Source organism: Festucalex cinctus, chromosome 2 (assembly GCF_051991245.1).
Source record: "Festucalex cinctus isolate MCC-2025b chromosome 2, RoL_Fcin_1.0, whole genome shotgun sequence".
Lineage (NCBI taxonomy): Eukaryota > Metazoa > Chordata > Actinopteri > Syngnathiformes > Syngnathidae > Festucalex > Festucalex cinctus.
The window spans coordinates 14,274,540-14,302,455 of NC_135412.1; the positions used below are offsets into that span (position 1 = coordinate 14,274,540).

Below are 27,916 nucleotides of genomic sequence, written 5' to 3' on the forward strand. Positions count from 1 at the left end.
GGATGAACTGCCTCACCGAAATAAACAATGCACATCATTATACTGACACCATGTGGACGCAGTTTAGCAATGCATCACTAAAACAAGCAAGCCGTTTCAACTTCTCTGCCAATTAATTCCACAATTAGTTGGTTTAGTTTAATCAATTTATTTCCCATCTAAGAACCACTGTGCCATCAGGAGGCCATTTTTTGTTGTTGTGGCCACCTTAAGTTTCATACTCAACGTATCAACAACAAAATAATGAGATACAAATACAGTACTTACATTATGTGTTGATACACACAATATGTGACAATATTTATTAAAAAAAAAAAAAAACACACACACACACACCCCTAAATACATATATACTGTACATAGGCTACATATTACATTCACACGCGCACGCATACTGTAAAAACAAAAACAAATATCGCATGCACATGTCCAATCGTGCCACACCTTTCCACAAGGGGGTGTGGGGAAATATAAACAAACAACTAAGCAGTTTTATTGTTGCTAGTATGTTTTTTTTTTTAGGCGTTGGACATCTCTACAGGGACGTTACCATAAAATGCGGGTCCACAATGGAACACAATGAAGAATATTCTACATATAGATAGGTGACAGAATGACATCTCACTGAAGGCATCCATGTCACGCCGCCACCGGCGTGACGGCCTATGCTTTTATTTTGTGTCCATGTTTGCTGTCTTGTTTTGAAAATCCTAACTCTCCTCTCACCCCAGGTCACTTGCCCTTCCTGCCGCTCCCTAATTACCGGTCCCCGCCCATGATTACCACCACCTGCCACCAATCAAGACTCACAATAAAAGCCATCTGCATTCTCCCCTCAGTGCCAAGTGTCCCAGTCAGTGCATGGAAGCGTCCCACAGTCCTCATGTCCTCGTTCATGTTGCATTGTTTTTGAGCCTTTTCCTCCCCAGTGGAGCGCCTTTCGTTACCCCTTTTGCCTTGTGCCATTTTTCCTCCCTAGCGGAGCGCCTTTTGTTGTCCCCAGTACCTTTTGCCTGTTTTTTCCTCCCTAGTGGAGCGCTTTTTGTTCTCCACCTTTTTGCTTCCCCGTTCTCCTCTCAGTTTGAGAGGAGACAGCTGTTGGCCGGAAATAAACCTGTTGCCTTGGTGGCCTACCTTACTCCTGCGTCTGAGTCCTACCTTACCTCGTCGTGTCAATCCATATGAAATATGGGAGTTGTACACTTATGACCTGTATGTGCTGATGGCGCAATTACAATTGGGGAAAGTGACATTTCTCAGAGAGCAGTCAGCTGCGTTTTTAAACTACCCAAAGCTAAATGTCTTTGACAACTACACACAGACAATAATTTCCACTATTTTTCCTTCTTTAAAGTAGAAAATTAGTAGTAGAAATAGCTGCCATTGTCATTTACTTCTGTGCTAAATAAAAAATTTATCGCAAAACAGATGCAGAAGAAAGAGGACGGATGTTTGCCGCAAGATAATGAGAGGCAGCTTCACTTTTATGCAACTTTTACAAGAGATTGTCAAACTTCTCATTACACTTGTTTTATTTTCCACCCAAATAGAAAAACGCTGTGAATACAAACTAACAGGTGAGTGAGAAACTGCATTATCCAAAGGCTACGAGTTTTGCTGCTTTAGAAAAGTACAATTGATCTCATGTTGGATGAAGCTTGTGTGCATTATGTTATGAGGGCTTGAAATGAATGAAGTCACTGTATGTTTCAATAAAAACAAAAGTCATGAAAAAAAATATATTTTATCCCTCTGAGATCTCAAAGAAAGTCAGTTGTGCGTGTTTGTCTGGTCGAGTTGGCAGTGGACTGAACTGAAGTTCATCCATTAATTGTAAAATATATGACAGTTTGAATGGTTCTGTGAAGCATCAACGAAAACAGGAAGTCATGTGGTCAGCTCAGGTTTGTGTAATTGGTCTGAAGTAGATTCATCGTTCAGGTATCCAACTTTGAAATTCTAATGAAAAAAAAAAAAAAATCAACATTCTTAACCTCAGTATAATCATTTAGATTTCACCAAAGGTTGTGCCAATTCTTAATCAGTATTGTACTAAATCAGGACTCCTGAATCTGTAATCTTTTTGGTCTCACATGCTCAACTTTCCTCCACTGATGAATGATCCATGTTTAAAAACATAATGAAACTCCAGCTGATCTTTTCTCTATTGCTTGTTTATCCTAAGGCTTTGTCCTTCTCAAAAGCACATTTCTGTTTCTTGTGTTTTTAGTTGTCTTTCAATTCATGTTCCCGTTTGCTCTCTGAGGACCAGGAGTTCCCGTTGCGCAATGAGGAAAGGCCGTGCCATCGTTTCCGACAACTGGGTGGCTGATGAGCTGTGAAAGAAGCATAAATATAACATCAAATCCAAATTAAACAGACAAGCTGATTTTCAATGACCTGATATGACTTCTTTTTTTTTTTTTTTTTTACCTGGTGGTCACTGAGATTCATGTATGGCTGTTGTTGCATTGGCAGGTTGCTCAGGTCCATACTATTTAGGGTGCTGTGACAGGAAAGCGGCGCCATATTTGAATTGAACACAGACCTGCCCTGACTCTGATAAAAACAGGAGGGGCTGGAAATGTGACTGCTGATGTGTTTCAATCTCTGACAGGGCGGAGTCTGACTGATGGGGGGCGTGTTGTTTAACATACAACTGCTTGAACCTGTGAGAGGTGCAGCCCCAATGTCATGCTCAACAGGAAATGGGGTCCTGAACATTGGACTGTACAGAGCAGGGTTGTGGTTCACGGCAACACCTGGAATTGGTTGAAATCCTGACAAATGGTTAACGCTCATTGGTCCATTTGAAATTAATTGTGGTTGTGGTGGCTGCTCGAGCTGTCTTTGGTTCTGTCCACCTTGAGCAGGAAACACAAAATGGCTGCGCATGCTCTGATCTGCTGTGATCACCGGGCCATTGGAAACATGTTGAGTGTCGACATGGTTTGAGTTCCTCTGACCACTCTGGAAGCTAAACTCGGGCGGTCTTTGTGCATAGTGGTCCACAGCAAGGTTAGGCTGCTCATGGCAGTTCTGGTTTGGTTGAACCGTTTGATTGGGAAGAATCTGACTGGATTGCCTGCACAACAAAACTTCTTGGTTGTTGTCCTTGAAACTCACCTGTACGCTCCTCAGTTTTTGTGTCTCAGCACGAGAGTCCACTAAATGGGGGTCAAAGATCTTTGCAGGTCCATGGACATTAAAGTGTGTAGGAAGGGGCAGTGTTTGCTGTAAGAAAATCGGCTCTGTCACTGGAATATTTAAACCAGAACTCTGAGGAAGCTCAATGTGAGTCAGTTTCATCATCCCCACAACTGCAGATGGTTGTTCCGACATCTGTCCTCTACTGGGTAACTGAGGTTCTTGAGGCCAGTTGAAGTTCGGTCCAATACCTTGGTGAACAGAACCCTGGTTCTGGAGGTTCGAAGTTGGGACGCAGGGATCCAAATCCAGTGGAGCCTCTTTTTGGAGCTGCTCCTCCACATATAATAGGATGTCCTCAATGATAAAGTCATTCAGGTCACCACCCAGGTCGCAGCTGTTGTTTCTCACCTTCAGCAGTGCGCTTTCCCAACTCGTGAGCTCGTCGGGTGTCACATCCACTGTATCCGCGAGGTCGCCGTCCCCCAGGATCTGCTGCAGAGTCTCCATCATGTCCTGGATCGTGTCCTCAGACTTTATCATGCTTTCCACAGCCGCTTGGGGTGAAAGGTGATGCCAGATATCTCCGGGAACATTGACAGTGGCGTAGGTGTCCTTGAAGGCAGTGTCGTGAAGGGTGTTTAGCGTGTTGGCACTGTTGTGCTGGCAGTAGACTGACGGGTCCTGGTTCAGCATGCAGCCCAGGAGCGAGTTAGGCCTGATTGAGGAGTTATCCAGCTTCCTCTGTTTGGCGGGGGAGCAAGTGTCAGGTACATCGACATTTGGCGCCATATCGTACAACACCGCCTCACCGGTGGTAAAGCTAAACGATTGCTTCAGCCGATGTAGACGAAAGTGCTCCTCGCCTTCCTCATTTCTGCAGCAAATAAAAGGATCAATGCAGTGACAATCTCATGAACTTGTTTACAACAAATCTTACTTATCCTGACAAACTAAAAAGCTGTGGCAACAAAAACAGGACTAACAGGAGTTAAACCTCCCATCATGCTCATTGGTAATTGTTATATAATTATCAGGAAGTAAGTAACATAAATCACATGCTGCACTGGCTATATCTGTTAAGGAAACTGTAAACAATCACTTGCTACAAATCATTAATGACAGCCAGGCAGCCAGCAGTGCATTGCCTTGTCCCATAACAAGAGGATTCTTTTTTTTCATTTCTAAATAACCCTCGTTTTATTCCACAGTCCAAAAAGTTATGCTATCATACCCATAGACAATATGGCTCGACAAAGGGCCCGCCCCCATCCAGGATGGAATGATGGAGAACTAAGTTTCTCGCAACTTACGTCAAGGCTCGTTGCCGGGCCACAATGAAATCTGGCTTCCCTTCCTTTAAGACCAGTCTGGCGTTGGCCTGGACCCACAGCCAAATTCCCTTTTTAGTCAGCAGCCTGAAGACGGTACAACCACTTTCTCCTGTTTTTATCACTAGGCGAACACAGAGAATTAGCCCTCAAGAAATGCCTTCAAAGTGTATTTAAAGTGACAGTGTGTAATCTTTAGCACCATCTCGTGGTGAACTAATAATTCATTCAATTAAAAAATAAATATTGATTTCAATAACATTTTTTTTTAAATATATAATCGTAGGCCTAGCAATCGCTAATTATCTCATTCACTGCCAGTCATTTTAGAAATTTAAAAAAATTGTCAATACTCACGTGATAGTACATTCAATAATTATATATAAACCGAATCTACCAAATAACAGAATAGACTCCCTACTTTTTGTCCGGTCCCATTCTTTTATAATTGACAGTAGAAAAATGTAGGTTTGCCAAAATACAGCCATTTCTCCCATGGACTCTGAAACTGTGTTTATTTCGTATAAAATAGGGCAATGATGTCATCTACCGGTGGTTGGGCATCAGTAAAGTTGTTTCCAAGTTTGATATTTACAGTGGAGCATGCTCAGATTCGCCCCCATTTAGCACCGCTCCAAAAAATACAATTGACAAGTATACTTGTCAAAGGCAGTGAATGAGTTAAATTACGTGGCTTGAGCCTAATCTTACATGGGGCTGACATGTTTCGCCGCCATCTTCCCGCTAAGACTTCCTACAGCTAGTGTCGGACCCCGTGGGTCGACCGTCGCTTCCCTTCCATAACTGTGGCCTGCAGCTGGTCATCGCTGAGTCCCGTGATTCGGGCTCCCGCCACTTGCCAACTTCTGCTTTATTCTCGCAAGCTTTTACTAGCTTTTTTTTATTTTCATTTTACTAGCTTCTCCCGCTACCATTCTTGTTAGCCACTCCGGCCTATGCTTCCGACTAATTCCTGCTAGCCGCTCTTGTTAGCTGCTCAGGCAAAATCCGGCTCGGTCTTTCAGCGCCACTCGCCGGGGTTCACACTGGCTTCCATGTCGCCGAGATGCTCGTCCGCTAACGCAAAATAAGAATTCGTGCTACGCACGCGTGCTTCAACTGCATTCTATTATATAGCAACATCTCATGGTGAACCTTTACACACTGTCACTTTAAGCATGCATAAGGAGTGTGACTCACTCTTGATGTGGTTGTCAGCACAATACATCATGTCCGCAGCATGGATAAAGTTGTAACCCGAACCTTTCATGCAGAGTTCCACTTCGCTGTAACCCAGAACCACCTTCCCCCTGAAAAGAAAACACAAACTCAGATCACTGTCTGCCCGTTCAAGAGCAAAAGTGCAAACTTGAGTTTGTTTATAATCACAAATCCCAACTGTCTACCTGGTGTCAATGCCTAATGGGGTGAAATCCAGCTTGTGCTTGGTCTGGAATATTAGCGTCTTGGTGCGAATCTCCAAAATGGATGGCGGTTGCACGGGTGTGGCAATGGCAAATAGAGCCAGCTGTGGGGGAACCTGCTCCCCAAGTTCCGACACCCGGTTCTGACCGTGGATAAATTTCAGTCGCCCACAGAAGTTCAATGCCTGGAGACAAACACGCCAGAACCATGATGAACCGGAACATAGCTAAAATCCAACTTTGGACCTTATGTCACACACCACAAAGCCAGATGAGTTGTCATGCAAGCATCGGAAGCGGCAGCAGAAATTTCTCTCCAGGAAGGACGAGTTTTCTGGTGGGATGACTTGTGGGTCGTAAGTTCTTAGGTTGCCGCTGACTTCGCTGCTACTATGCTCATCTACATGCAAACAATTAAACACGAACAGTAAGAAGATACATCTCTGCTCAGGTCAAACCAGATTAGGATGATGCAAGGATGACTTACTGCTGCCCTCTGGAATGCCATCCTGCTGGCTGGAATGCGGATTGAAAGCGAAGTGAAGTTGGCGTCTGAAAAGAGCTCGATCGTCCGTGTGGATCAACTCAAAGGCGCTCTGATGAATGACATCAGACTGTAACAGAGAACGCTGTATTATAGCAACGTCTGCTAGCTATATGAGTTGATTAGTTAGCTTTTATAATATCTACAACTGAAAAAAAATACAATACAATGGTGCCTTGACTTACGAGTTCATTTTGTTCCGTGGGCATACCTGTGTGACTCGAAATACTCCCCTCTCAAATCATCTTTCCCCATTGACATTGTGATCACTGGAGTGTTTTCCTAAACCACTTATTGATTAACTGTGGATTTTTAGCATATTGGGTTACTTTTACCCAAGGTTTAACCCAGCAGGGTTTTGAAGACTATTTGGGTGAGCTGGTCGTCATTTTGGACATTTTTTTTCTTTTTTGGTGCATTGAAGTTGAAGTAAATTTATGAGCGTTCTTATAAAAACATTGGTGGCATCTAGATGGACGCTAAACATTCAGTATGTATGCCATGTTCTTTTTCCTTTTTCCTGGATAACATTACATTCAATTTATTGATATCACTGTATGCTTTTAATGCTGTACAATACAGTAGTGTGCTATTTCTCTCATTAAAAATATGTTTTAATTAATAATGTTTTTTTTGGGGGGGAATTCTGGAAAGGATTAATGGAATATCTATTCATTTCAATGGGGCTTAAGAAACAAGTGATTTGAGCAACAAGCATGGTCACGGAACAAATTAACTTTGTAAATGAAGGCACCACTTTGCACACTGTAAATACATTTTGGGTGGATTAGAATTCATCATTGTGTAATCATAACAATAATATGCTTCCCTAGTTGCACAGATTTTACAAATATTACTAGGGGCGTGAATTGCCTAGTACCTGACGATTCGATTCGTATCACGTTTCATAGGTCACGATTCGATTCGATACCGATTAATCCCGATACGAAAGTCGATTGTTGCGATTTTTATTTTTTTTTTACTCAAATTTAGAAAATACTATTCAGTAAACTTGTACATGTACACTGTTAAGATTTGTATGAAAATGTATTATTTATTTATCTATAACTTCAGTCAAAACTGTGAGCCACTGTATTTAACAAACAGGTTGTAATCTGTTTCATGTTTGAATGGCTTTGAAATGAAATATTAAGGCTTAATGTTCCATTAATTAATATAACATTTTTCCATGATTAAGGTGTGAACCCATAACCCTAAGTAAGACATTTTCTTGAATATTTTTCCATCAAAAATGGACGTTTAAAGATCGATTCGGCTGCCTATTGAATTGATTCGAGAATAGCGTGATGTTATATCGCGATATATTGCCGGATCGATTTTTTTTTTAACACCCCTAAATATTACGGTGGCATAATAGACTATCATATAAAGTGAATAAAAGTAATGTAAGTGTGAATGGTAATCTCCATATTTGCCCAATAATTGACACGTCCAGTGAACAGTCTGCCTTTTAAACGAAGTTAACTCAGAGAGGCTCCATCTCTATCTACCAATGGAAAAATCAAGACGCTAGGAATAATATGATGACAACATACAGTGTTTTTAAGTATACAGTGAGTCGAGGTTGATGAAGCGACCCCATTGCGGATGGAGAGGCGAGCGTTGAGCACCGTTTTCTTCTGTGAGGACACAGTGAGGTTGTTCTTACCTGGTGGAAGCCCAGAAAGTCCTGTATGGTGGGCGATGCATAGAAGACATAACCTTCGGTGGTCAATACTAACACGAAGCCATTCAATGCCTGCAGGAAAAAACAAACAAACGTGTTTTGATGAAATCCTTCATTTTCTTTGCTCAAAGATCTGTCAGACCTCACCTGGAGGAGCAAATCTCCCTCTGAGAAGCTGACTCCATCAATGGAGGACACCTGCGAGGTTGCAGGTGCATTCTGGACATCTCCGCCCAACATGGGACTTCTCTTGCTGGACCTGTTCTGCCCATTCTTGAGGGTGGCTGTTGTGATAGCGGGAAGATCAGTTAGCTTTCGGGTTACAAAATTGTATAATTTTTCAAAACATTTCATTTCAATTAATGTGAATTTATGGTAATAGACTGGAAAAGACATGACTATAAAATTGTCGTTTGCCTCGTAATATTAACAGTGTAAAAATAATAATGACTGAATAATCCTGACTAAAACAACCAGATTTTATGCAAGTGCAACTGAGTATGAAGAGATCATTGCATGAAAGGGATTATTAAAAATGCTTATTGTAACTTGAGTAGGGCCATTTTCGTTTTTTTGTTATTTATGCTTGAATATAGGGGTGTGAATTGCCTAGTACCTGACGATTCGATTCGTATCACGATTCACAGGTCACGATTCGATACCGATTAATCCCGATACGAATGGTCACGATTCGATACCGATTAATCCCGATACGAATTTATAAGTCGATTGTTGCGATTTTTTTTCATTCATATTTAGAAAATACTAATCAGTAAGCTTGTAGAGTGTAAGATTTATATGAAAATGTATTATTTATTTATCTGAAATTTCAGTCTTATAGAGGTTGTAATCTGTTTCATGTTTGAACAGCATTAAAATAAAAATATTAAGGCTTAATGTGCCGTTCATATAACATTCTTCCATGCTCAAGGTGTGAATCCTAAAAAAAAAAAAAAAAAAAAAAAAATCGATTCTGCCGATTATTGAATCGATTCGAGAATCGCGCGATGTAGTATCGCGATATATCGCCGAATCGATTTTTTTTTAACACCCCTACGAATATGTTACCTTTTCATTCCGGGCGTTTCGTTTTATGATACCGATTCCAGTCACATAGACAAGCTGCCCATTTTTCAATTTTAGATCTGCACAATGATGATTACTGATGTTGAATCAGAAAAAAAAAAAAAAACTATCCAAATTTCCATCCCTTTATTACATACACCTAAACAGCAAATTATTTCAAATTGGCAGTGCAGAAAATGAAAAAATAAATAAATAAATAATAATAATAATTATGAGTCCGTTACTATCACTGGCTTGGTCTGTAACTCGCAGTGTTAAGTTAGGGGAGGGGACGCACTACTGCGCAAAGGCTGGTCTCTAGTTTGCGGCAGGCTGTAAATTATGAGCTGCTGGTGATCGTTTTTTGTGATCAGTAATGAAAGACATTGCTTGACATATGCTGATCACATATACTTTCCCCAGAAATCATCTGATTTTAATATATCTCATTGCAAATGTTTTCATAATTCTCCTTCTTAACTTCCCGTGGGAACTTTTTGCAAATTTACCGTGAATGTTTGACGCCTTTGCAACCTTATATTAAAGGCGCAGTCTGCCGGATTCACTCAGGAAAATGCACTTTTTAAATACAGGATGTACACACTTTAACATTCTCTCAGTCTATACATCTGTGTTTATGTTAATCTTTGGTGGTGATTTCGTCCTAAACCCCCACCCCCCCAGCCTGTATTTTGCCATTTTGTGTTTGTTTTGTAAACAGCGGGACGTTTCTGTGGAAAGACAGTGTTTACACCCCTCCAGCCAATTGCAGAGCGGGGGGTGGCGTGTCGCAAACGGGGCCGGGCGAACGTGTCGGCTGCATGACGTCACTCTCGCGGCAATTTGAAAGCACGCACTGATTTTTTTTTCTTCACTCACTCATTCACACACGTAAGCTTCTGTGAGTGAGTGAGTGAGTGAGTGAGTGAGTGAGTGAGTGAGTGAGTGAGTGAGTGAGTGAGTGAGTGAAAAAAATAATAATAATCCGTGCGTGCTTTCAAATTGCCGCGGGAGTGACGTCACGCACCTGACACGTTCGCCCGGCCGCGTTTGCGACACCCCCCCAAGCGATTGGCTGGAGTGGTGTAAACACTGTCTTTCCACAGAAACGTCCCGCTGTTTACAAAACAAACACAAAATGGCAAAATACAGGCTGGGGGTGGGGGTTTAGGACGAAATTACCACAAAAGATTAACAAAGACACAGATGTGTAGACTGAGAGAAAGTTAAAGTGTGTACATCCTGTATTTAAAAAGTGCATTTTCCTGAGTGAATCCGGCAGACAGACCCTTTAAGATGGACAATAACAAAAAAAAAAGAACTATATGGAAATCACTGCTTTCACTGAACAGAAGTTGTGGTGTATCAGAAATATAAAATGACTCAACCTTGACTTGTGAAATGAGGAGAGCAGAAGTGCATCGCTTTCTATCAAGGGTGGAGCCGCCAACTGTTTCCTGTTGTCTTACAACAGTGTCACTCAACAACTAGTCCCTCACTTCCTCCTCTGGAGCTTATCACGCAGCGCTAATCACTGACAGGAAACAAGACTGGGCACCTTAAAATATCCTCTATAGGAAGCAGGTGATTTTTGAAGGTTTAAAAGAATTGATAGACAAGCGCAAACACGTTGATACTGAAATAACCGACAAAAAGAATAACAAAACAATCTCATCCTTATAACTCTGAGCCAAATGCAGATAATGAGAACAACCACATAATTACCTCGTGACCTCAAACATTTTGATGATGAATGAAGGCCCAAGATAAACTCATTTGAACTGTGATGCTTTTTGAATGACTTGTGCACCTGAACAAGACCAAAGTACAGAAAGAGGTTTTTAATGTCTAGAAGAAAATGCACATAGAAGATGACGCTTTGGAGCAAATGTTAGTTCCAAGCCTGCAACAGTGTGGAAGAAAACTCAATCATCTCAAACTATTTGGTATGTAAGCTGCGTGTGGACCCTGCCTGATTTGAGCAATCTCCTGGCAGACAATCGGTCAGCAAAATGGACGTTTTGAATCCACCAGTAGGAATATGGAATGGCGACACTGAACCTGCAGCTGGAAGACTGCAAATCCTCAAATAAGATACAAGAAGAAACTATCCATGGACTTAACAATTTCAAAAGATGAGCGTATTATGGTGAATATGGTGAAGGGTGGGCGGTACGGTGATCGAGTGGTCCCAGTTCTGAGGACTCCGGTTCGAGTCCAGGCTCGGACCTTCCTGGGTGGAGTTTGCATGTTCTCCCCGTGCCCGCGTGGGTCTTCTCCGGGTACTCCGGTCTCCTCCCACATTCCAAAGACATGCATGGCAGGTTAATTGGGCGCTCCGAATTGTCACTAGGTGTGCTTGTGCGTATGGATGGTTGTTTGTCTCTGTGTGCCCTGTGATTGGCTGGCAACCAGTCCAGGGTGTCCCCCGCCTACTGCCTAGAGCCAGCTGAGATAGGTGCCAGCACCCCCATGACCCTTGTGAGGAATAAGCGGTCGAGAAAATGGATGGATGGATTGTAAGGGTTCCTAATGCTACTTGATTGGTAAATGTGTTTTTTGTTAAAATAGCATTATCACAAAGTTGAGAGAGATAAGGAAATGATGACGATGAAAAATAAACAACTGAATATTAGGCTATATCACATTGTAAGGAACCGAAATAAGTACATGAAATACATGTTAACTTCACAATTCGCCTCCCTCGCTATTTCCCCAACACTTGGGCACTTTGCGGTTTCTCTGTACTTTGAAACCCAAGAGCTGAATAGTGCTATTGTTCTTCGACATTGTGGATCGCAGGAGGAGTACTATGTGCATGTTTTCTATTTGTGTGTGTGTTTTTTTTTTCTTTGGGGGGGGGGCTGACATGGAGATGAACATCACCATCACTACCTTTCACTCTGGCCATGCGTGTTTTCTGTCTCTGTCTGATTCTTGTCAGGCAGGTTTGGGCACGAAGGGTTAAAAAATAAAATTCTTGTCAGATCTGCAATCGGAGAGCTCCCAAAGGTTCTACTGAGGACATACGAAAAGTCACTTTGAGTCATGTTTCCTGGTTAACCGTCTGTATTTTATACCCATTTAAGTGATGACATTCAATCTCGCAATAAAGTCTTAGCACAAACTAAACAGGCTGATGTTATTGTTGTTTATATCTTATCCTGCTCGCCCTACACAGAGCAATAGAGCATTTCCATTTTTTAATTTTGTAATTTTTTTTTGCCTACGTGCTTCTTAAACTGGGTTAAACTGTTTTTATTTTTTAAAGTTAAGTTAAGGAGACAACAATAGCCAAGGGTGTAGTCTGCCTTTGGTCAGAAGTCAGCTCAGAACTGGGATAGGCTCCAGCTTCCTGAGACCCTGAACTGGATAAGCGGAGTAAAAAATGGATGACTGGAAGAGAAGTTAAAAAGGTTATTATAGGCAGAGGGCATATGAACAGTAAATGGGACTGGACGGCATAGTATGAGTTATTTTGAAAAAAGCTCAATATTGGATGCTATTTTCACGAGTAGGCAGCAAAGAAAAAAAAAGATAAAAAAAAAAAGTTACTTTGAAAACAACTGATGGAAATGTGGCTAATTTGCTCTAGTTGCTGTTTACTTCTTCTCTTCCCTAAACACACACTAGCAAGCACGCACAGAGACGCACATGCACACAACCAAGCACAAATATGCACGCACACATACATCAACAAAGCCTCGCGTGCGAACTTTCAACCTCCAGCATCCTGAGTGAAGAAAGGAGAGGAAGAAGGCTGGTGGAGGAAAAGACAGAAAGAAAGATGGAAAACATTTAGTGGCGTGCACATCAGGGTTGTTAGAGATTTGGAATTTTCTTTTCTTTTCTTTTTTTAGGTAGTTTTTATTTCGATTTGAGTTTGTTTGTTTGTTTACTTTTTAAAATATAGTTAGTTTTAATTCGTTTTCAAGGCAGTTCTGTTTTTATTGGTTTAGTTACTTTTTTTCAATGCTTAGTTTTAGTTAGTTATGGTATTCGTTTTCATTTAAAAATGTGTATTACTTGTATGCAACATTTAATAAACATCACAGTAAAATGAAAAAAGTAACACATTTCTTACCTAGCGTTGCATTTCAGCTGAGTTATATAAAAAAGCGGGGGAGCAACGTCATCTGAAGGTGCTTTTCTATTGGCTGCTGCTAAATGACATTCCTTATGACACCCTTTCAAACGTCCTTATTCCGGTTAATATTGAAATACTTAAAATCACATTTAAAATCAACCCCAAAGGCTTGTGTATTAAATTAATTACACAAGACTAAAACGAAGGACATTTTTGCTACAATTATATTTTTAGTTAGTTTTACATAACTGTTGTTACAGTTAGTTTTCGTTTTTTTACAAAAAAGCATTTTGGTTTTTGACTAAAATGTTTTTGAACTTTGTTTTTATCTGCCAACTGTCTTCTAGGTCTTGTCTGCATGGTGTGTTTTTTTTTCTTGAATTGCCTTGACTACCTTAAACAAATATTTTACATACTGTATTACAATATATTTAGTAAATATTTAGTCTCCTGTCTAGGGCTTGGCGATATAGCCAAAAAATAAAATCTCGATTTTTGCTGTCATTCAGGACGATTACGATTTTAATCGATTTTAATCTAATAAATCCAACAAATGTTTATTTAAAGGTTTCACTTATTCAAAAATAATTCCTGTGCAAAATGTTCAGACACCAGTAACGTATACTGATTCTAGATTAGTTTGAACAAAAACTTAACATTCATAGTTTGTGCTTAAATGCCACAAATAAGTAGCTATTGTAAACATGTCTTGTAAACCACCCATTCAGCATTCTGCCACTTGTGCAAAATTACAACACATAAAAGCATTTGGATGTAACAGAACATAAGAACAACAGCTTTTTCTGATCCAGAAGACAAAACCCGAAATTTTCAACGATTCGATTTTTTAAAATGATGATGTATCGAATTAATTCGATTTATTGCCCAGCCCTACTCCTGTCGTTTACACTGTATGTTTCCTTTGGGGAGAATAAGCAATACTGAATTGAACAGTAGTCAACGTGGGATACCATTATTTAATTTTACACGTGCAATGTCTTGATTATCGATATTTTACAAACAGATAACAAAAGATTTTGTCGAAATATTGTTAGCTTTTAGGACAAATTCCATACCTCAGCACAACGAGGCATGTCACTAGCCGATAAGTGAGTTGGTTATACAGTGAGTCAGTGACTGAGTCCCCTTAACTAGCCTGCAACCCTGAGCGCTGACTGACAGGCGCTGTGCCCGCAGACAAGCTGGGCTAGCTGCCAGCAGAGTTGCGTGTAAAGAGTTTATTTAGACAAGAGAGTGAATGTGGGTGTGTGATGGGGGCTGGTGGGGGGGTGGGTGGGGGGGGGTTCAAAGACGCTTTGTTGAGACCTGAGGGATCATTTCTGCAGCAGAGTGGGAAGTAGCCTCCCACTTGCTGGAATTCATGAACTGTCGGAGTACAGCTCGCATGCTATACACATACTAATGTATACACTGCATGCAGCATGGACATATAACACGAAAACGTTACTTACGACATACGTTGGTGCGTATAGGCAAAAAATCTATCCGGTTAATCAGTTTGCATTTCCTGGATTTAACCTGTCGTGTGCAGTGTGTGACTGATCATGTCTGACTGCTTCCTCTAACTCTTTTAACCTTCTTTCCCACAGGGTGAGTTCACACTTGTCAAGTTTGGTTGGGTTGAATCAAATTCTGGTGCAATTGCTCTGCTAGTGTAATTAGAGTGTGAATGGTATCGTGCCAACCCGGCTGCACGCCAAAACAAGCGGACCGAGACCGCTTGCACAGGTGGATCTCGGTCTGTTGCATCACAGCACGTCAACGTGAACAAGAATTGCAGTAATCCGGAGTTGCAAAAAGATATGGGTTACTGTTTCAAAAGTTTTTTTTTTTTTGTTTTTTTTTTTAAACATAGTATTTATTGATTAATTTTTACAAAAGAGCTGAAATGATTAGTATAGACAATCTGGGTTTCAAACAAACAGGCTTCAACATCCATTTGCCATTGCTGGTTTCCGTTAGGGTTTGTCACTTTGAGTGATGTGAACGAGTGCGAGTGAACTCAAGTTCACAATCACAAGCAAATGCTAGTCAGCAGCGACTCCCTCACAACTGGTGAGTGATCCTTCCACACATACTGTACCAATTTGTGCAAAAGAAAAAAGTGAAGTAATTTGAACTGGGGTGTGTAGACTTTTTATATCCACTGTCTTTCTTGTGGCTGAAATGCCAATAGCCACAGAGACACCAACACAAAAAATTGACAGGTTGGATGGCACTTCAGAGACGCAATTATTTACGGTATATACACACTTTTACTTTATATTCCTTTAAACTTTAAAGTTTAAAGTAAAGCAATTCAATTCAATTTGGCTGATTTATGTGCATCCTGCGTAGGTTCAGTTCCTACTTAGTCAGTCTGAATGTGTGCTCAGTGGTTGACTGGTGACCAGTTCACCAGGTAATCCAACTTTCCCTCAAAGTCAGCATTATTTTCTCAATCTCCCTGCAACACAAAACTGATGGTTGCACTCAACTGTTAACTCTCGTGAACAAGAAAAACTCCTAAGGAAGCTCAGACACACAAGAACTGAAAAAGGATCAGACTTGTTGTCCCTCACCATCCTGCACCAATCACATTTGCGTATCGACAGATCCTGAATGCAGACAGAAGGATGAGCGAATACGAAAGAGAAAGTACTGCTCTGTTGAGGACACGTGTTCTCAGTGATTAGGGGGGAATCAAGTCAAACAGGCCCAATGGGTTCGTTCCCCCACAGGTATGTCACCTGCATGTTCTACTGCTTGTCCTGTTCAGTAAACCGCTAAAAGTGCATCGACGACTATCATCGTGAAATGGTGGCGTATCTGAAAGCTAGGTCTTCACTCAAATTTCAGCTTGCAACACAAAGTAAAAAAAGAAAAAAGGGATGGCTAGCAACACGAAAAACATGTAATGTTGGGGCACTCGTAAGTCTTAAGCTACAGCTAAAAAACACGATCTTTCAAACAGGCTAGGCAAGTCTGGCAGACACAACAACAGACATCATCAACAGTACAGTTAAATTCCAGATTAGACATAGGATATAATGCTCCGAGGCTTGGATGTCTGTAAATACTGTACTGCCACTTTAGAGAGAAAATGGAGATTTGAAAAAAGGCTTTGTCAATAGGCCCAATGACTCCAACTGTGCACCAAGACTATGGCTCATGTACGTATTTGTTGTTGAGAGTTTCATCACATAAGCTGCAGTTGTGCTATGCAATTGCTCCCCTTCATGCTATACAGACATGTTTGACTGCTCCTTCTGTTGACTTGTGGGATTGCTGCCCAGGCCCATGAGCCAAGAGACTAGGATTAAAAAAAAGTCTACCAATGCATTTACTGCTGCGCTAAAAATAAATAGCGTGGCTAAAAATATTCTGGCACAGGAATGTGGCACATATGGTTACTAATGACTTCAAGAGCTTCAGCAGCTTCTGACATGAGGCACGGCAAGAAGCAAACATCAATGAAAGTGAGTGATAAAGAGAGAGGGAGTATTTGAATTTTGAACTGTTGGCCCTAGAGTTATCAATGATCCTTGTTACAGTAAATGTGCTGTGACACTGGAATCTATGATGTCAACATCAGTCTGAATAAACAAAACAAAAATAACTAACCCTAAATCAGAGATTGATTTGTGATCCAGAAAGTTATTACTGGTAAGACATATGACTGACATTAGCATGCACAGAGTCATTACAAAACCACTAGTCATTGTTTTGGTGTGGGGGCCAGGAGGGGAAGAAAGCCTATTTGCAGACATGTCTGAACCAGCTGTAAGGATGTGCCAGCTCCTCTTTCATCTGTCTGGGCCCAAGTATGTAAACACGACAAACAGCACTAAAGAATCTGCATCTCGCCATGAGACAAGGAAACCTGTTTTTAGATCTAGGCATGTGACAGCGTTGCTCACATGACTCGATGTGGTTTCAAGTTAGATAGTGAGCAGCTCAACAAAGTCTAATATGAACTATAAATTAGGGATGGGCGAGTACTGATACCAGGTATCGGTATCGGGCCGATACCAGCTTTTTTTCAAGTACTCGAATACTCGTGACGCAGACGAGTACAAGCGACGTCAAGTGAGCCCTCCTTGCCTGTAACTGGCGCTAGATTGCAGCAGTTTTTCACCAAAACTTCACCGATTTGGAAATACTTCAAAATTGTGAATCTTAAACTAAAAGAGCATTTTTGTGTTTTATTTTGAGCGTTAAGACTATTGAAGAGTGACAGTGCTGTTTTTTTTTTTTTTTTTTTTTTGTCAAGATTAAAGGAAATATATTTTTTTTTAAATACCTTTTAGCAATTTTTTTTTATTTGTCAAAATGTACTACTGGTATCGGCAGTTGGTATCGGTATCAGTGAGTACTGAGTATCGGTATCGGTCTGAAAAAAAGTGGTATTGAACATCCCTACTATAAATATAATGCCAGCAATACAATGAAAAATGTGAGGTGAAAACAGCTGCAAAAAAAAAAACTGTGAAAGGAAATGCTGACTTTGACAGAGAGAACTGAGCCAATGACAAGGACATTCCATCCGGAAGCAGCATGTTCCTCAGAGGATAATAAACCTGTGGCTTGATCCCCCTCAATTGTACGTATATTCAAGACTCATAATGTGTGGGAGAATGCTTGTTTTTACAATTTCTTTTCAAACTGCTTCTTGTTTGCTAGTGGGACCCAAGTTCTGACAGACAAGAGCAGACATCTAACTCCATCACAGGCACATCCTCATGTTACAAACTCCTCTTCCAAACACGATTTTTTGTCAGACATTACAAGGAATAGGTTTACCTGTTCTTAATTTAAAAAATGTGGGCTATAAATGCTTCTATGATATTTTCTACTCCATTCCTCTTCAAGGAATGTGGATCAACCCATGAGTGAAGCAGGAATGCAAACAGCTCTGGTCTTAGAGAAGCAGATGCCCACTTAGACCATTCTATCTGCACTACGTATGTGGAGCCTGGATTTGAGTAAGCGTTGAGTCATTGGCGGCGAACGAGCACATGAGAGACATGTACCGTTTCATAGTTTGCCAGCTGACTGATTACTCTATGCAAGAGGGCGAGAACTAAGAAACATCACAGCACAGAATGTGACTGGTGGGCCAGTGGGATACTCTCATGACAACACATCTGGGACCAATTAAGAAGAATAGAAATACCAGGAGGGTTGGGAGGAGACGGTTTGTAATGAAGCAGTTCATAATGAAGACAGCATCATCTGCCATTCCTTAGATGTTGTGCTCAATATGTATAATGAGTACACCACCTAATCGTCGAAGGTCGGTTGCGGGTGTTTATTCTAGGCTGAGATGGGGTGACTGGCAGTATTGTGCGTGCACATTGAAAAATACATATTTAGGCTTGCTTTAAAAAATAAAATAAAAAATACAAAACACTGCTATTGATCCTTAAAATGGAGTGGTCCACATTACATAGCAGGGTTTTTCCTGCAAATACAATATGGAGGTGACTGCCTCCACCTCATTTTTGGAGGCCTCTTAAGCCTATGACAAAATGAAAACTATTATTATTTGACCAGCGTTGTACCAATAAAGAGCCCTCAACTCCTAAAACTGCCATAGACAAACAACACTCCAGGGTTTGTAAGTTTTTGTACTTTTCCAAGGGCCAACAAGGTACAAGTACATTCCAGAGCTGTAAAAGTTAAGTGCCAAGGGTGCAAAAGCTATGTATCTGGGGATACCACCCCTATGTTTTTATGACAGTGTATTTGGGTCCCATTTGGGCACAATAAATCATCAAGGCATTTCTGGGACTCACCCGGCCTAATTTTGGCTCAGCAGCATCGGGCTACTGCTTCAAATCCCGAAATAGAAGTGCAGCGACACGCACACACACACATTCACACACAGTCTCTGTGTTACGGATGCTTGGGCAGGTTTTAACACGAGCGTTCGGCTACTCTGTTTTGACTGCAATCCGCCGTGAAGAAGCTCTGCAGGTCTGATGCTATCACACTGCCAAATAGGGGACTTCTTGAAATTTATGCTACACTATCCCGCAACAAACTTTTTGTTGAGCTTGGCTGTTTCGCAGACAGAAATACGTATATTTTCTGATTCACAAATTCAGTTTATGACCCCTCCTTAAAACGGGCCATCAGTTTTCCGGCGACAGTTACCTGGCCTGTGACATATTACATGTTAGAGGAAAGCCCTTAATAAGTTATAATCTACACAGTAGAATGAAGCACAAACTACAACACCTCAAATCGGGAAACAAAAGGATGTCTTAATAAGTCACCAAATTCAAGCCCTTTTACTTATAGTAGAGCCATGTTTTCATTTCTGGGTTTCAGTGTTAGGGCTCATTGTCCAAGGGTTCAATAGGACCTCCAGCAGAATTTATCTGTAGGGAGGACTAATGTCTGCTGAGAAACACATCTGGAAAGTACATTCACAGGCTGATGGGTGGGGAAGGGCTTGTGTTTGTTGACATAGTGAGAAAAGTCTTAATGTCCAGCAAAAGACAAAGTACAGAGCTACTTCAAAAGAGTGTACGTATTTCCTGAGGCCCACTGGAGGATGGAGGTTTGAACGATCTATTATAAGACCACAAAAAAATCCTCTCCACAGTCAAGAGAATTCCTCTGCTTGTGCCGCAACGGCTTCACTCAACTCTGGAAACATGTGGCAACTTCCGATCTACTGTACTTTGAACTATATTTTTGATACTTCCCTGAGTAAACCTCATGGGATAAGTGAAAGCGTCATGAAGTACCACTGCAGCCAGTAACATGGAAGACATGGATAAGTTGCAACTGTCAACTAAAAAAAACACCAAACAATGCTGGTGTTGTCAGAAACATTCATGGGCCTTGACCCTTGGACATTTCCCATCCTACAGTATGCACATTTTACATGGTCCCACTCCCACGGCTAACGGACGAGAGCAAGACAAGAGAGGCGACAGAAAAAGAACGCATCTTTAGTCACACTAATTCGGCCTCGCCGTAAACCTTATAACTTCCAGGTCATTTTTGTTCAATCCAAATTTTAAGACAAATATACAGCTTGAACGTATATATAACAGCTTCGGTTTGCAAATATTTTGGCTCGTGAACGTAGTCTATGACCAGAGATTCTACTGTGTTTGTCTTTTAAAACCACACTATAAAATTTTACTACACTGTTCTATCCAATAACACATCAAAACTGATTTGACATGAATAAAAAGGCCACATCCACTGTTCTCTGCTAGAGAGGCTCATGAAATACAAATCATATGAGTGATGAAGGGACGACTAAATAAACAAATACCTACAAAGAAGCAGTAATGAGAACTTTTTAATACCAAAACAGCAGTTAGTAGGTTAATAACAGGCACAATGCATTTCTGATGCAGGTCCTCTTTGAAAGAGCCTTTGAAGGAGATCTAAGATAACAATGTGGGACTTTCTAGTGTGGTGGGTGTGCCAAGCCCCATGAATGAATGCATAAAGCCCTGAGTTGTCCCAGTGAAAGGCAAAAAGGTTACGCCGCTTCAACAACCCTGGAGTTCAACACAGTTTGTTGAGGAGGAAGCGGGTGAAGGTCAGGTGGGGGGCGGAGCCTGTTTGGGAGAGGGATTGACAAAAGAACTCGAGATTTGAGAGGTCAGACTAAAAATGTACTAAAGACACTGATTGAAGGAGGGGCATGGTCCTCAACGTGAAAATAGTTCAAATAGACCTAGGCTTTTACAAGGGAGACTATAGAGAATGATTATGAGGACGAAATAGGCAAATGCGAAATATTCTGGTGAAGTGAGCTACTGGGACTCAATGATTGGCCTGAGAAAACAGTCCCAATTTGATTGATGTAGAATTCAACACGGATGATGCACGAGGCTCACTGCTAAATGTTTCTACTGAACATAACATGTTTGAACTCAGAAAGCTTCCATATAGACACTGAAGCCTGTAACATTACACCTCATTTGGCCAAAAGGTCAGTTCCAAATATATTGTGTGCCAGAAGGGCCACATTTCACAGCAACACAAGATTTAGCAACACTGCTCCCAAGACCCCAAGCCATGACGTCTCGTCTGGAGAAAGGGAATCTGTCTTTCAGGAAGTCTAGCTTCTTAGATTTCAAAAAGACAGTCAAAGAGTATGAAGACGCTTGTGAAAAATGGAAAGCAAACAAACAAACAAAAACGTAGCCTCACTTTTGACAATAGTGTCCTGTGAAGATACAGTACTAGAACACCAGAAAAAGTTGCTAGATTTGTCGCTAGTCGCTTCTGACTAAAAAAAAAAAAGTCGCCAGAATGCTGCAGCGCCGAGTTCTGCTGCTGAGACTCACCATTGAAGAAGCTCTTAACCTTCAGGTAACCCACACTGAGCCGAAGGACGGACAACTTATCCAGACGAGCACAAACATCTTCGGTGAAGGGCAGCAGGCTGGTTAGTTTGTCAAGTTCGTTGTTCAGACGGTGACGGTGCCGTTTGGACGGGTTTGATTTGGCACCTTCAGGAGGTGGCAGTTTGGGTCTGCAAGACATTTGAGGAGAATCAGTTCAGAACATGAGTGCAGCAAATAAAAGGTGCATAGCAGCAGGACAACATGATAAGATTATTGCTTTTTCCTTTTTTTTTTTTTTTTTTTTTTTGTTTTTTTTAAAGTAGACAACCTGGACTGCCTTGTCTGTTCACTAGCAAAACCACAAGTCCAAAACATAATGAGAAGCAAATGATCAGATCTCAGACTTAAACTTGGTGACTAATTTTCTAGACCAATTGCATAAGTGCATCATTAATTTTTAACAATTTCAGCCACACATATAAAATGCATGTAATTTACTTTAATCAGTACCATTCACTTTCATTTATACTTTTGTATTTATTTGCTTGAATACATAATTATTAGTGATAGACCGATATGGTTTTTTCAAGGCCGATACCGATACAGATTATTTGTAGTCAAGTCGGCCGATAACCGATATTTCAAGCCGATATTCATTTGCAGTAAAATTGGGAGGGGGGGGAATTCTTTCAAACTATATATAATTTCTCACTGAGTAACAAATTCATGTGAATGTAGCTCATTTGGGGTTTTTGTTAGGGTTCGTAAAAACGTTTCAAAAATATTTTCGCGGTGAAAAATTGTGTGAATATGTTCCAAATGTGTTTACGACAAATAAAAACTGACTGCAAACATCTTACAAATCCTGATGAAAACCCCAAATTCGCTACGTACGCAAGTATCCCCTGCTCAGTGAGCTTTATCGGCCTTCAGATTCAAAACATGGCCGATGCCGATATTTGTCAAAATGCCAAATATCGGCGCCGATAATCGGCCCCGGCCGATTATCGGTCTATCCATAATAATTATGCACATAGAGTATATCTGTAATATTGCATTCTTGTAATATTTTCTTTTCTATACATTACTCGTAAAAATTTAAAGATAGTCAGTTTTTGCATAAACATCCAGGATCATGAACCTAAAATGAACTATAACCTTTACAGGTGACCTTAATTTGAAAGGTCAAATGAAGTTCATCTTTAGTGCATGACAATCAACATGCATCAACATGAAATTTCATACAAAATCAAAATCTCCTTATTTTTTTCTGAATCATGAATAATCTGAAAAAGTGTGCGAAAAATTTAGTCAACTTGTGTGCCCTGCGATTGGCTGGCGACCAGTTCAAGGTGTACCCCGCCTACTGCCCATAGCCAGCTGAAATGGGCTCCAGCACCCCCCATGACCCTTGTGACGAGTAAGCGGTTCAGAAAATGGATGGATGGATGGATGGATGGATGGATGGATGGATGGATGGATGAATGGATGGATGGATGGATGGATGAATTTAGTCAACTATTACAAAGCTGTGATGTGACAAATCCAAGTGGTGTATTCGAGCAGTAAATGCCACTTTCTGTCGCTGAAAGAATAAAATGTAGACTTCCTTTCCCTCCTTTCAGTAAAAATAGCCACCTGCTTGCAATAATCCGCTATTAAACGACGGGTCTGAAATGAAGGCGAGATGGCTATCGACACATTCATGAAAATTGAAAGACTCAGCGAGAACAATAAGCAGCCAGTATTGCTGCCTCTAGCAATATCTGGCACATCGGCCATATGAGGGGCATGTCTGTTAGGGCAATATGGGATCAAGTGACTTGAGAGGAAAAAAAACAAAAAACTCCCCTGCGATCACAAAGGTGCTTTGTCTTCGACGGATGAGGCACCTTTTCACAACAAGAGAAAAGTAAACTATGTCTTGACTCTTGACACTGGCGTTCTGACACAGGTAAAAGAGCAAGTCAGTGCCAACTGTTTAGAGTTAGACAATGACGTACATTGGAATTATCAGAAAATTAACACAGCAGGCTTCAGAGTTATTAATTAATTAATTAATGTATTTATTTTTCAGTAAATAATATTTTGTTTCCCGGTACAGTGTTCAAGTTGTTAGCATATCAGCCTCACAGTTCTGAGGTTGAAGATTTGAACCTGAGCTTCGCTGTTCTTGTGTAGATAGATAGATGTAGGTAGACTGGCTCCCTGTGATTGGCTGGCGACTAGTACAGGGTGTACCCCGCCTACTGCCCATAGCCAGCTGAGTTAGGCTCCAGCAGCACCCCTGCGACCCTTGTGAGGAGCAAGCGGTTAAGAAAATGGATGGATGGATGGATGGATGGATGGATGGATGGATGGATGGATGGATGGATGGATGGATGGATGGATAGAAAGACTGGCTCCTTCCCACATTCCAAAGAAATACAAGTTTATTTGCAGACTCTAAATTGTCCATAGGTGTGAATGTGAATAAGAATGTTCTGTCTATATGTAACAATGTGACAAGATTTATTAAGTTGAGCTGGGTTGAGTTGGGTTGAATTGCATGAGTTGCAATGCATTTTATATGTATGAAAGTTACTTTATAAATAAAACTTGATTTGACTTGATTTGTGTTTACAGAGGTGAAAAGGAACTATTTGGAGTTTTATTTTCTCTGTTATTACATTTTGTTCAGACACGTTTATGTGTCAATCAATGACAAAAAAAATGTAAACATTTTCTTTGCATTTTAGTGACAATGTTGTCAAATTGATCCATGTTGATGGATTTGCAAAAAATAACGGAAAGAGCTGTGATAACTATGTTGGGTAAATATTTGGCTATGACTTTTGTGAAAATAAATTAATGAATACAAATGTTTCAAATACCATTCAATTGAATATACCGGTACATATGTTTTTCTCGAATGTGAGGCTGAAGAAACCCCACAGAGGCACGACACGAACAATCAAATCTAAAAAGAAGGCCAAAATAAACAATTACGGTAATACAACACCACCAAAATAGTTCTTAATAATTAATCAACTAGTGACTGATTATAGCCGTAACTAACTTACACTATGTTGGGGAAGCAGAAACAACGGTGTGTTGTACCAACGTTTTGACATTAGCCTCTTATACACTGGCCATTTCACGATTGCTATTGTCATCATGGGCCTATTAATATATATTCATCACAGCTGTTTTTGTGCCCATTGTTGACTTATTCCTACCGTGGTTACTCTCTCTCTCTCTCTCTCTCTCTCTCTCTCTCTCTCTCTCTCTCTCTCTCTCTCTCTCTCTCTCTCTCTCTCTCTCTCTCTCTCTCTCTCTCTCTCTCTCTCCTTCTGCTTTCTGTCTCTCCAGTCTCTGTGTGACAGAAAAATGTGTCGCGTCATTTCAATCCCCAAGTAAGAATTTTTTTTTTACTCTTATGATACCTAAATCAAATCACAAAGCTAGAATATATTGTCGACGTAGCATAAGAACACTCCATAAATGCCAATCCTTTCCTCATTTGGTTGGTCACCCATTCGCATTAGTTGGAAAATTTGAACTCAAAGCCACAAGGCGTTGCGACAGCCAAATGGCGTCGCGAATGTGCTTACTATGTTACACACACCACACACACACACTGTGTGCGCCAAGAGCTATTGTGTACAGCACACCCAGCTTCCAATACTGGGACCTAGCCAAAAAGGAGCAAGTGTATTTGCTTGTTTACAGCTGTTGAACTGTGAACCAAGATAGCATTCAGCATTAGCACAACCACTGGCTACCTGATTGACAACCCATGTTCGAACATCGGTCAAAAAACACACACAAACTGTGAACCAAGATAGCATTCAGCATTAGCACAACCACTGGCTACCTGATTGACAACCCATGTTCGAACATCGGTCAAAAAACACACACAAAGCAGAGAGGCCTCAGCAAGAATAGCTCTCTGTAAGACTTTGGAAAGAGAAGTTTTAGGACACAAGGAAGAGACTTATAAGTCCTTAATTTCAAGACAATATCCAGGGAAGACCAAAGTTACGGAAAGAGGAAACAGAGCTGAACTTCTGAATCTTAGATTAGCTCCCTTGGCAAGCAGAATGAGGTAATTTTCTTCATAAGCGTCACTGTGTTTTGATTGTATCTTAAAACTAATAATGTGTTGTTTTGTACTTAGTTTGTACTGTTTTGATGACTGAACTGACGCCAATCTGCAAAAGAAAATGGAAGCACTCTTCATTCAATGAGCTCAAACACATCTACAACTTAGGTCAATGTTGGAAAAATGTGAGGGATAAGTATGTCACTGCACAACGGCACTGACCAATACAACACCCACTTCTGCTTGCATGTTGACCACAACCTCCAAAAAGGAAGCCCTCAAAGTGCACACATGAGAATGGGATGGCTCACACATGGTACTGTGAACAATAGCAACAGTTGTCTTGTGAAGCACACTGAGTAAATCCAGTCTACTCATATTGCATAACCTCCACAGGGTAAGCAGTCTTCTACAGTGAATGGCCTTGTTTATATTACACTAAATGTACACTACAGTGAGAAATTCCTGCACGTATTCAATCTCATGTGTATTACATGGGCATACCATGAAATGTACTGTATCACTGTGATGGTGGTGCTCAGTTACACACAGTATGTATTACACAATGTGGATCAAAACACTCAGTTATGGGAAGTACATTTGTAAGGTTATCTACTTGAGTATTTATTCCTCTGAGTTTACCTTTAATTCCTATACATCTGCAAACAGATCGGTACTCCTTAATTTGCCAAAATAGGCTTGTTACTTTTCAAATTCCTCGTATGACAACGCAAAGCAAAAATATGTAAACAGAAAGATCAACTCAACTGCAGTTGAGATATTCATTGGCTGCCTGATTGACTCGAGAAATTGAGCTCTTGGGGACTTAAAATGCAGAATAATAATAATAATAAAGTAGTATATGAACTAACAGATTCAGAAAATCTGAGGTGAGGTATTTTTTCATTTGTTATCAACCATAGTTTTTTTTTTTTTTTTTTTTTTTTTTGCTTATTTAGATCTTGTAAATTCATTCCTGATTATGCTGTCTGAAATTACATAGGAGGGAAACTATTCTATGCACACTTTTATCCACCTTTGGCAAGTAATAAAAACAGGTACAATATACAATTGTCAATTCCCCAGTCCTTAAACTGTACTTAAGTACATTTCAGAGTCTGTACTTTTATTTATGGATTTGAATAAACACTGATTCTTTTCCCAGAATATTTTCACACAAGTATCTGTCCTTCTACTTGAGGACAGATATGTGATCACATACTTTTGTCACCTCTACTGTACGTGGATAATACACTAATTCCTTATGGGACACTGTGGGGTAAATTAACAGTAATATGCACGTATGATATTACATAGTGACATTTGAGCACTAGTTTAGCAACAACAGAACAGAAGTGACCGTGAGGACATAATTTAGTGTGATCAGAAGTGTCTTTTTTTTAACTTACATTTTTTGAAGCGGCTTCTTCCGTTTCTTCGCTGCGTAAATCGCTGTGCTCGCCAGCATGGTGAGATGCGAACCCACAAACGTGGTTTAATCCCGTCTTTGAAGGGCAGAAAATTGGTTCTGACGCAAAAAAAGTCAATTCACATCCCCATGGAAAGGGAACAGAATGTTTTAAGTTTCAAATGAGAAGAGCAGCTTTTTGGTTTCCTTTTCTTTCCGACGAAACACCCATTAGAAGTCAACACGACAGACTGCCACAACTTGACTGTCACGACGAAACCGCCCACAAAGTTCCACTCCAGACTCTTTTGTTAAAGAGACAATTGGTGAACATCCGCATGTGTGGCCCACTGACTGTCGCGGCGGTGAGAAAATTGTGATTTGATTCAGCGTCGGACATCTCATGTGGCTGCAAAAAGCATTTACTGTACTGTCCAGTGTTTAAGGTCGACTACATACTATTTGCAAAGTGTGTCTTGACAGGCGTGGCCTAACCCAAACGACGACCTTAAATGTGACATTTGGGTTTAATTTATGGAAATATCCAACTGCAGTACTAGTTTACTTGAACATCCTAGTTAGTTACTCGTATTTCAGCCAAGGTTAGCACATTGGTCGTGTATGATTGTAAAATATATAAACGTCCATATTAAATCCATCATGTATTAATTGTAATATTTCTAATTAACATTTTAAAATTATAGCTATTACATTATTATTAATATTAATATAATATTATTATTATTATTATTACATTAAAATTGTGTTTTCAAATAAAACAACGTCAAATTTAGGCTATATGTAAAATTGTTCCC

At 40.5% G+C, this 27,916-nt stretch overlaps 1 protein-coding gene across 2 annotated transcripts; it reads right to left on the reverse strand.

Annotated features, from left to right (window-relative positions):
• Positions 1-132: 132 nt before the first annotated feature.
• Positions 133-27,493, reverse strand: LOC144013819 (uncharacterized). 2 transcript variants are annotated; one of them, XM_077513064.1, is made up of 11 exons: positions 27,103-27,493; positions 21,610-21,797; positions 8,281-8,417; positions 8,116-8,205; positions 6,390-6,498; positions 6,163-6,302; positions 5,885-6,087; positions 5,679-5,788; positions 4,461-4,602; positions 2,434-4,024; positions 133-2,336 (listed from the first exon to the last, which is right to left on the reverse strand). In XM_077513064.1, the coding sequence occupies exons 1-11, from the start codon at positions 27,159-27,161 to the stop codon at positions 2,238-2,240; spliced, it is 2,868 nt and encodes a 955-aa protein (XP_077369190.1). In that variant the 5' UTR covers positions 27,162-27,493; the 3' UTR covers positions 133-2,237. The 2 variants fall into 2 exon arrangements, with proteins under 2 accessions (XP_077369190.1, XP_077369189.1); XM_077513063.1 differs by having other exon boundaries at positions 6,390-6,516.
• Between the last annotated feature and the right edge of the window lie 423 nt (positions 27,494-27,916).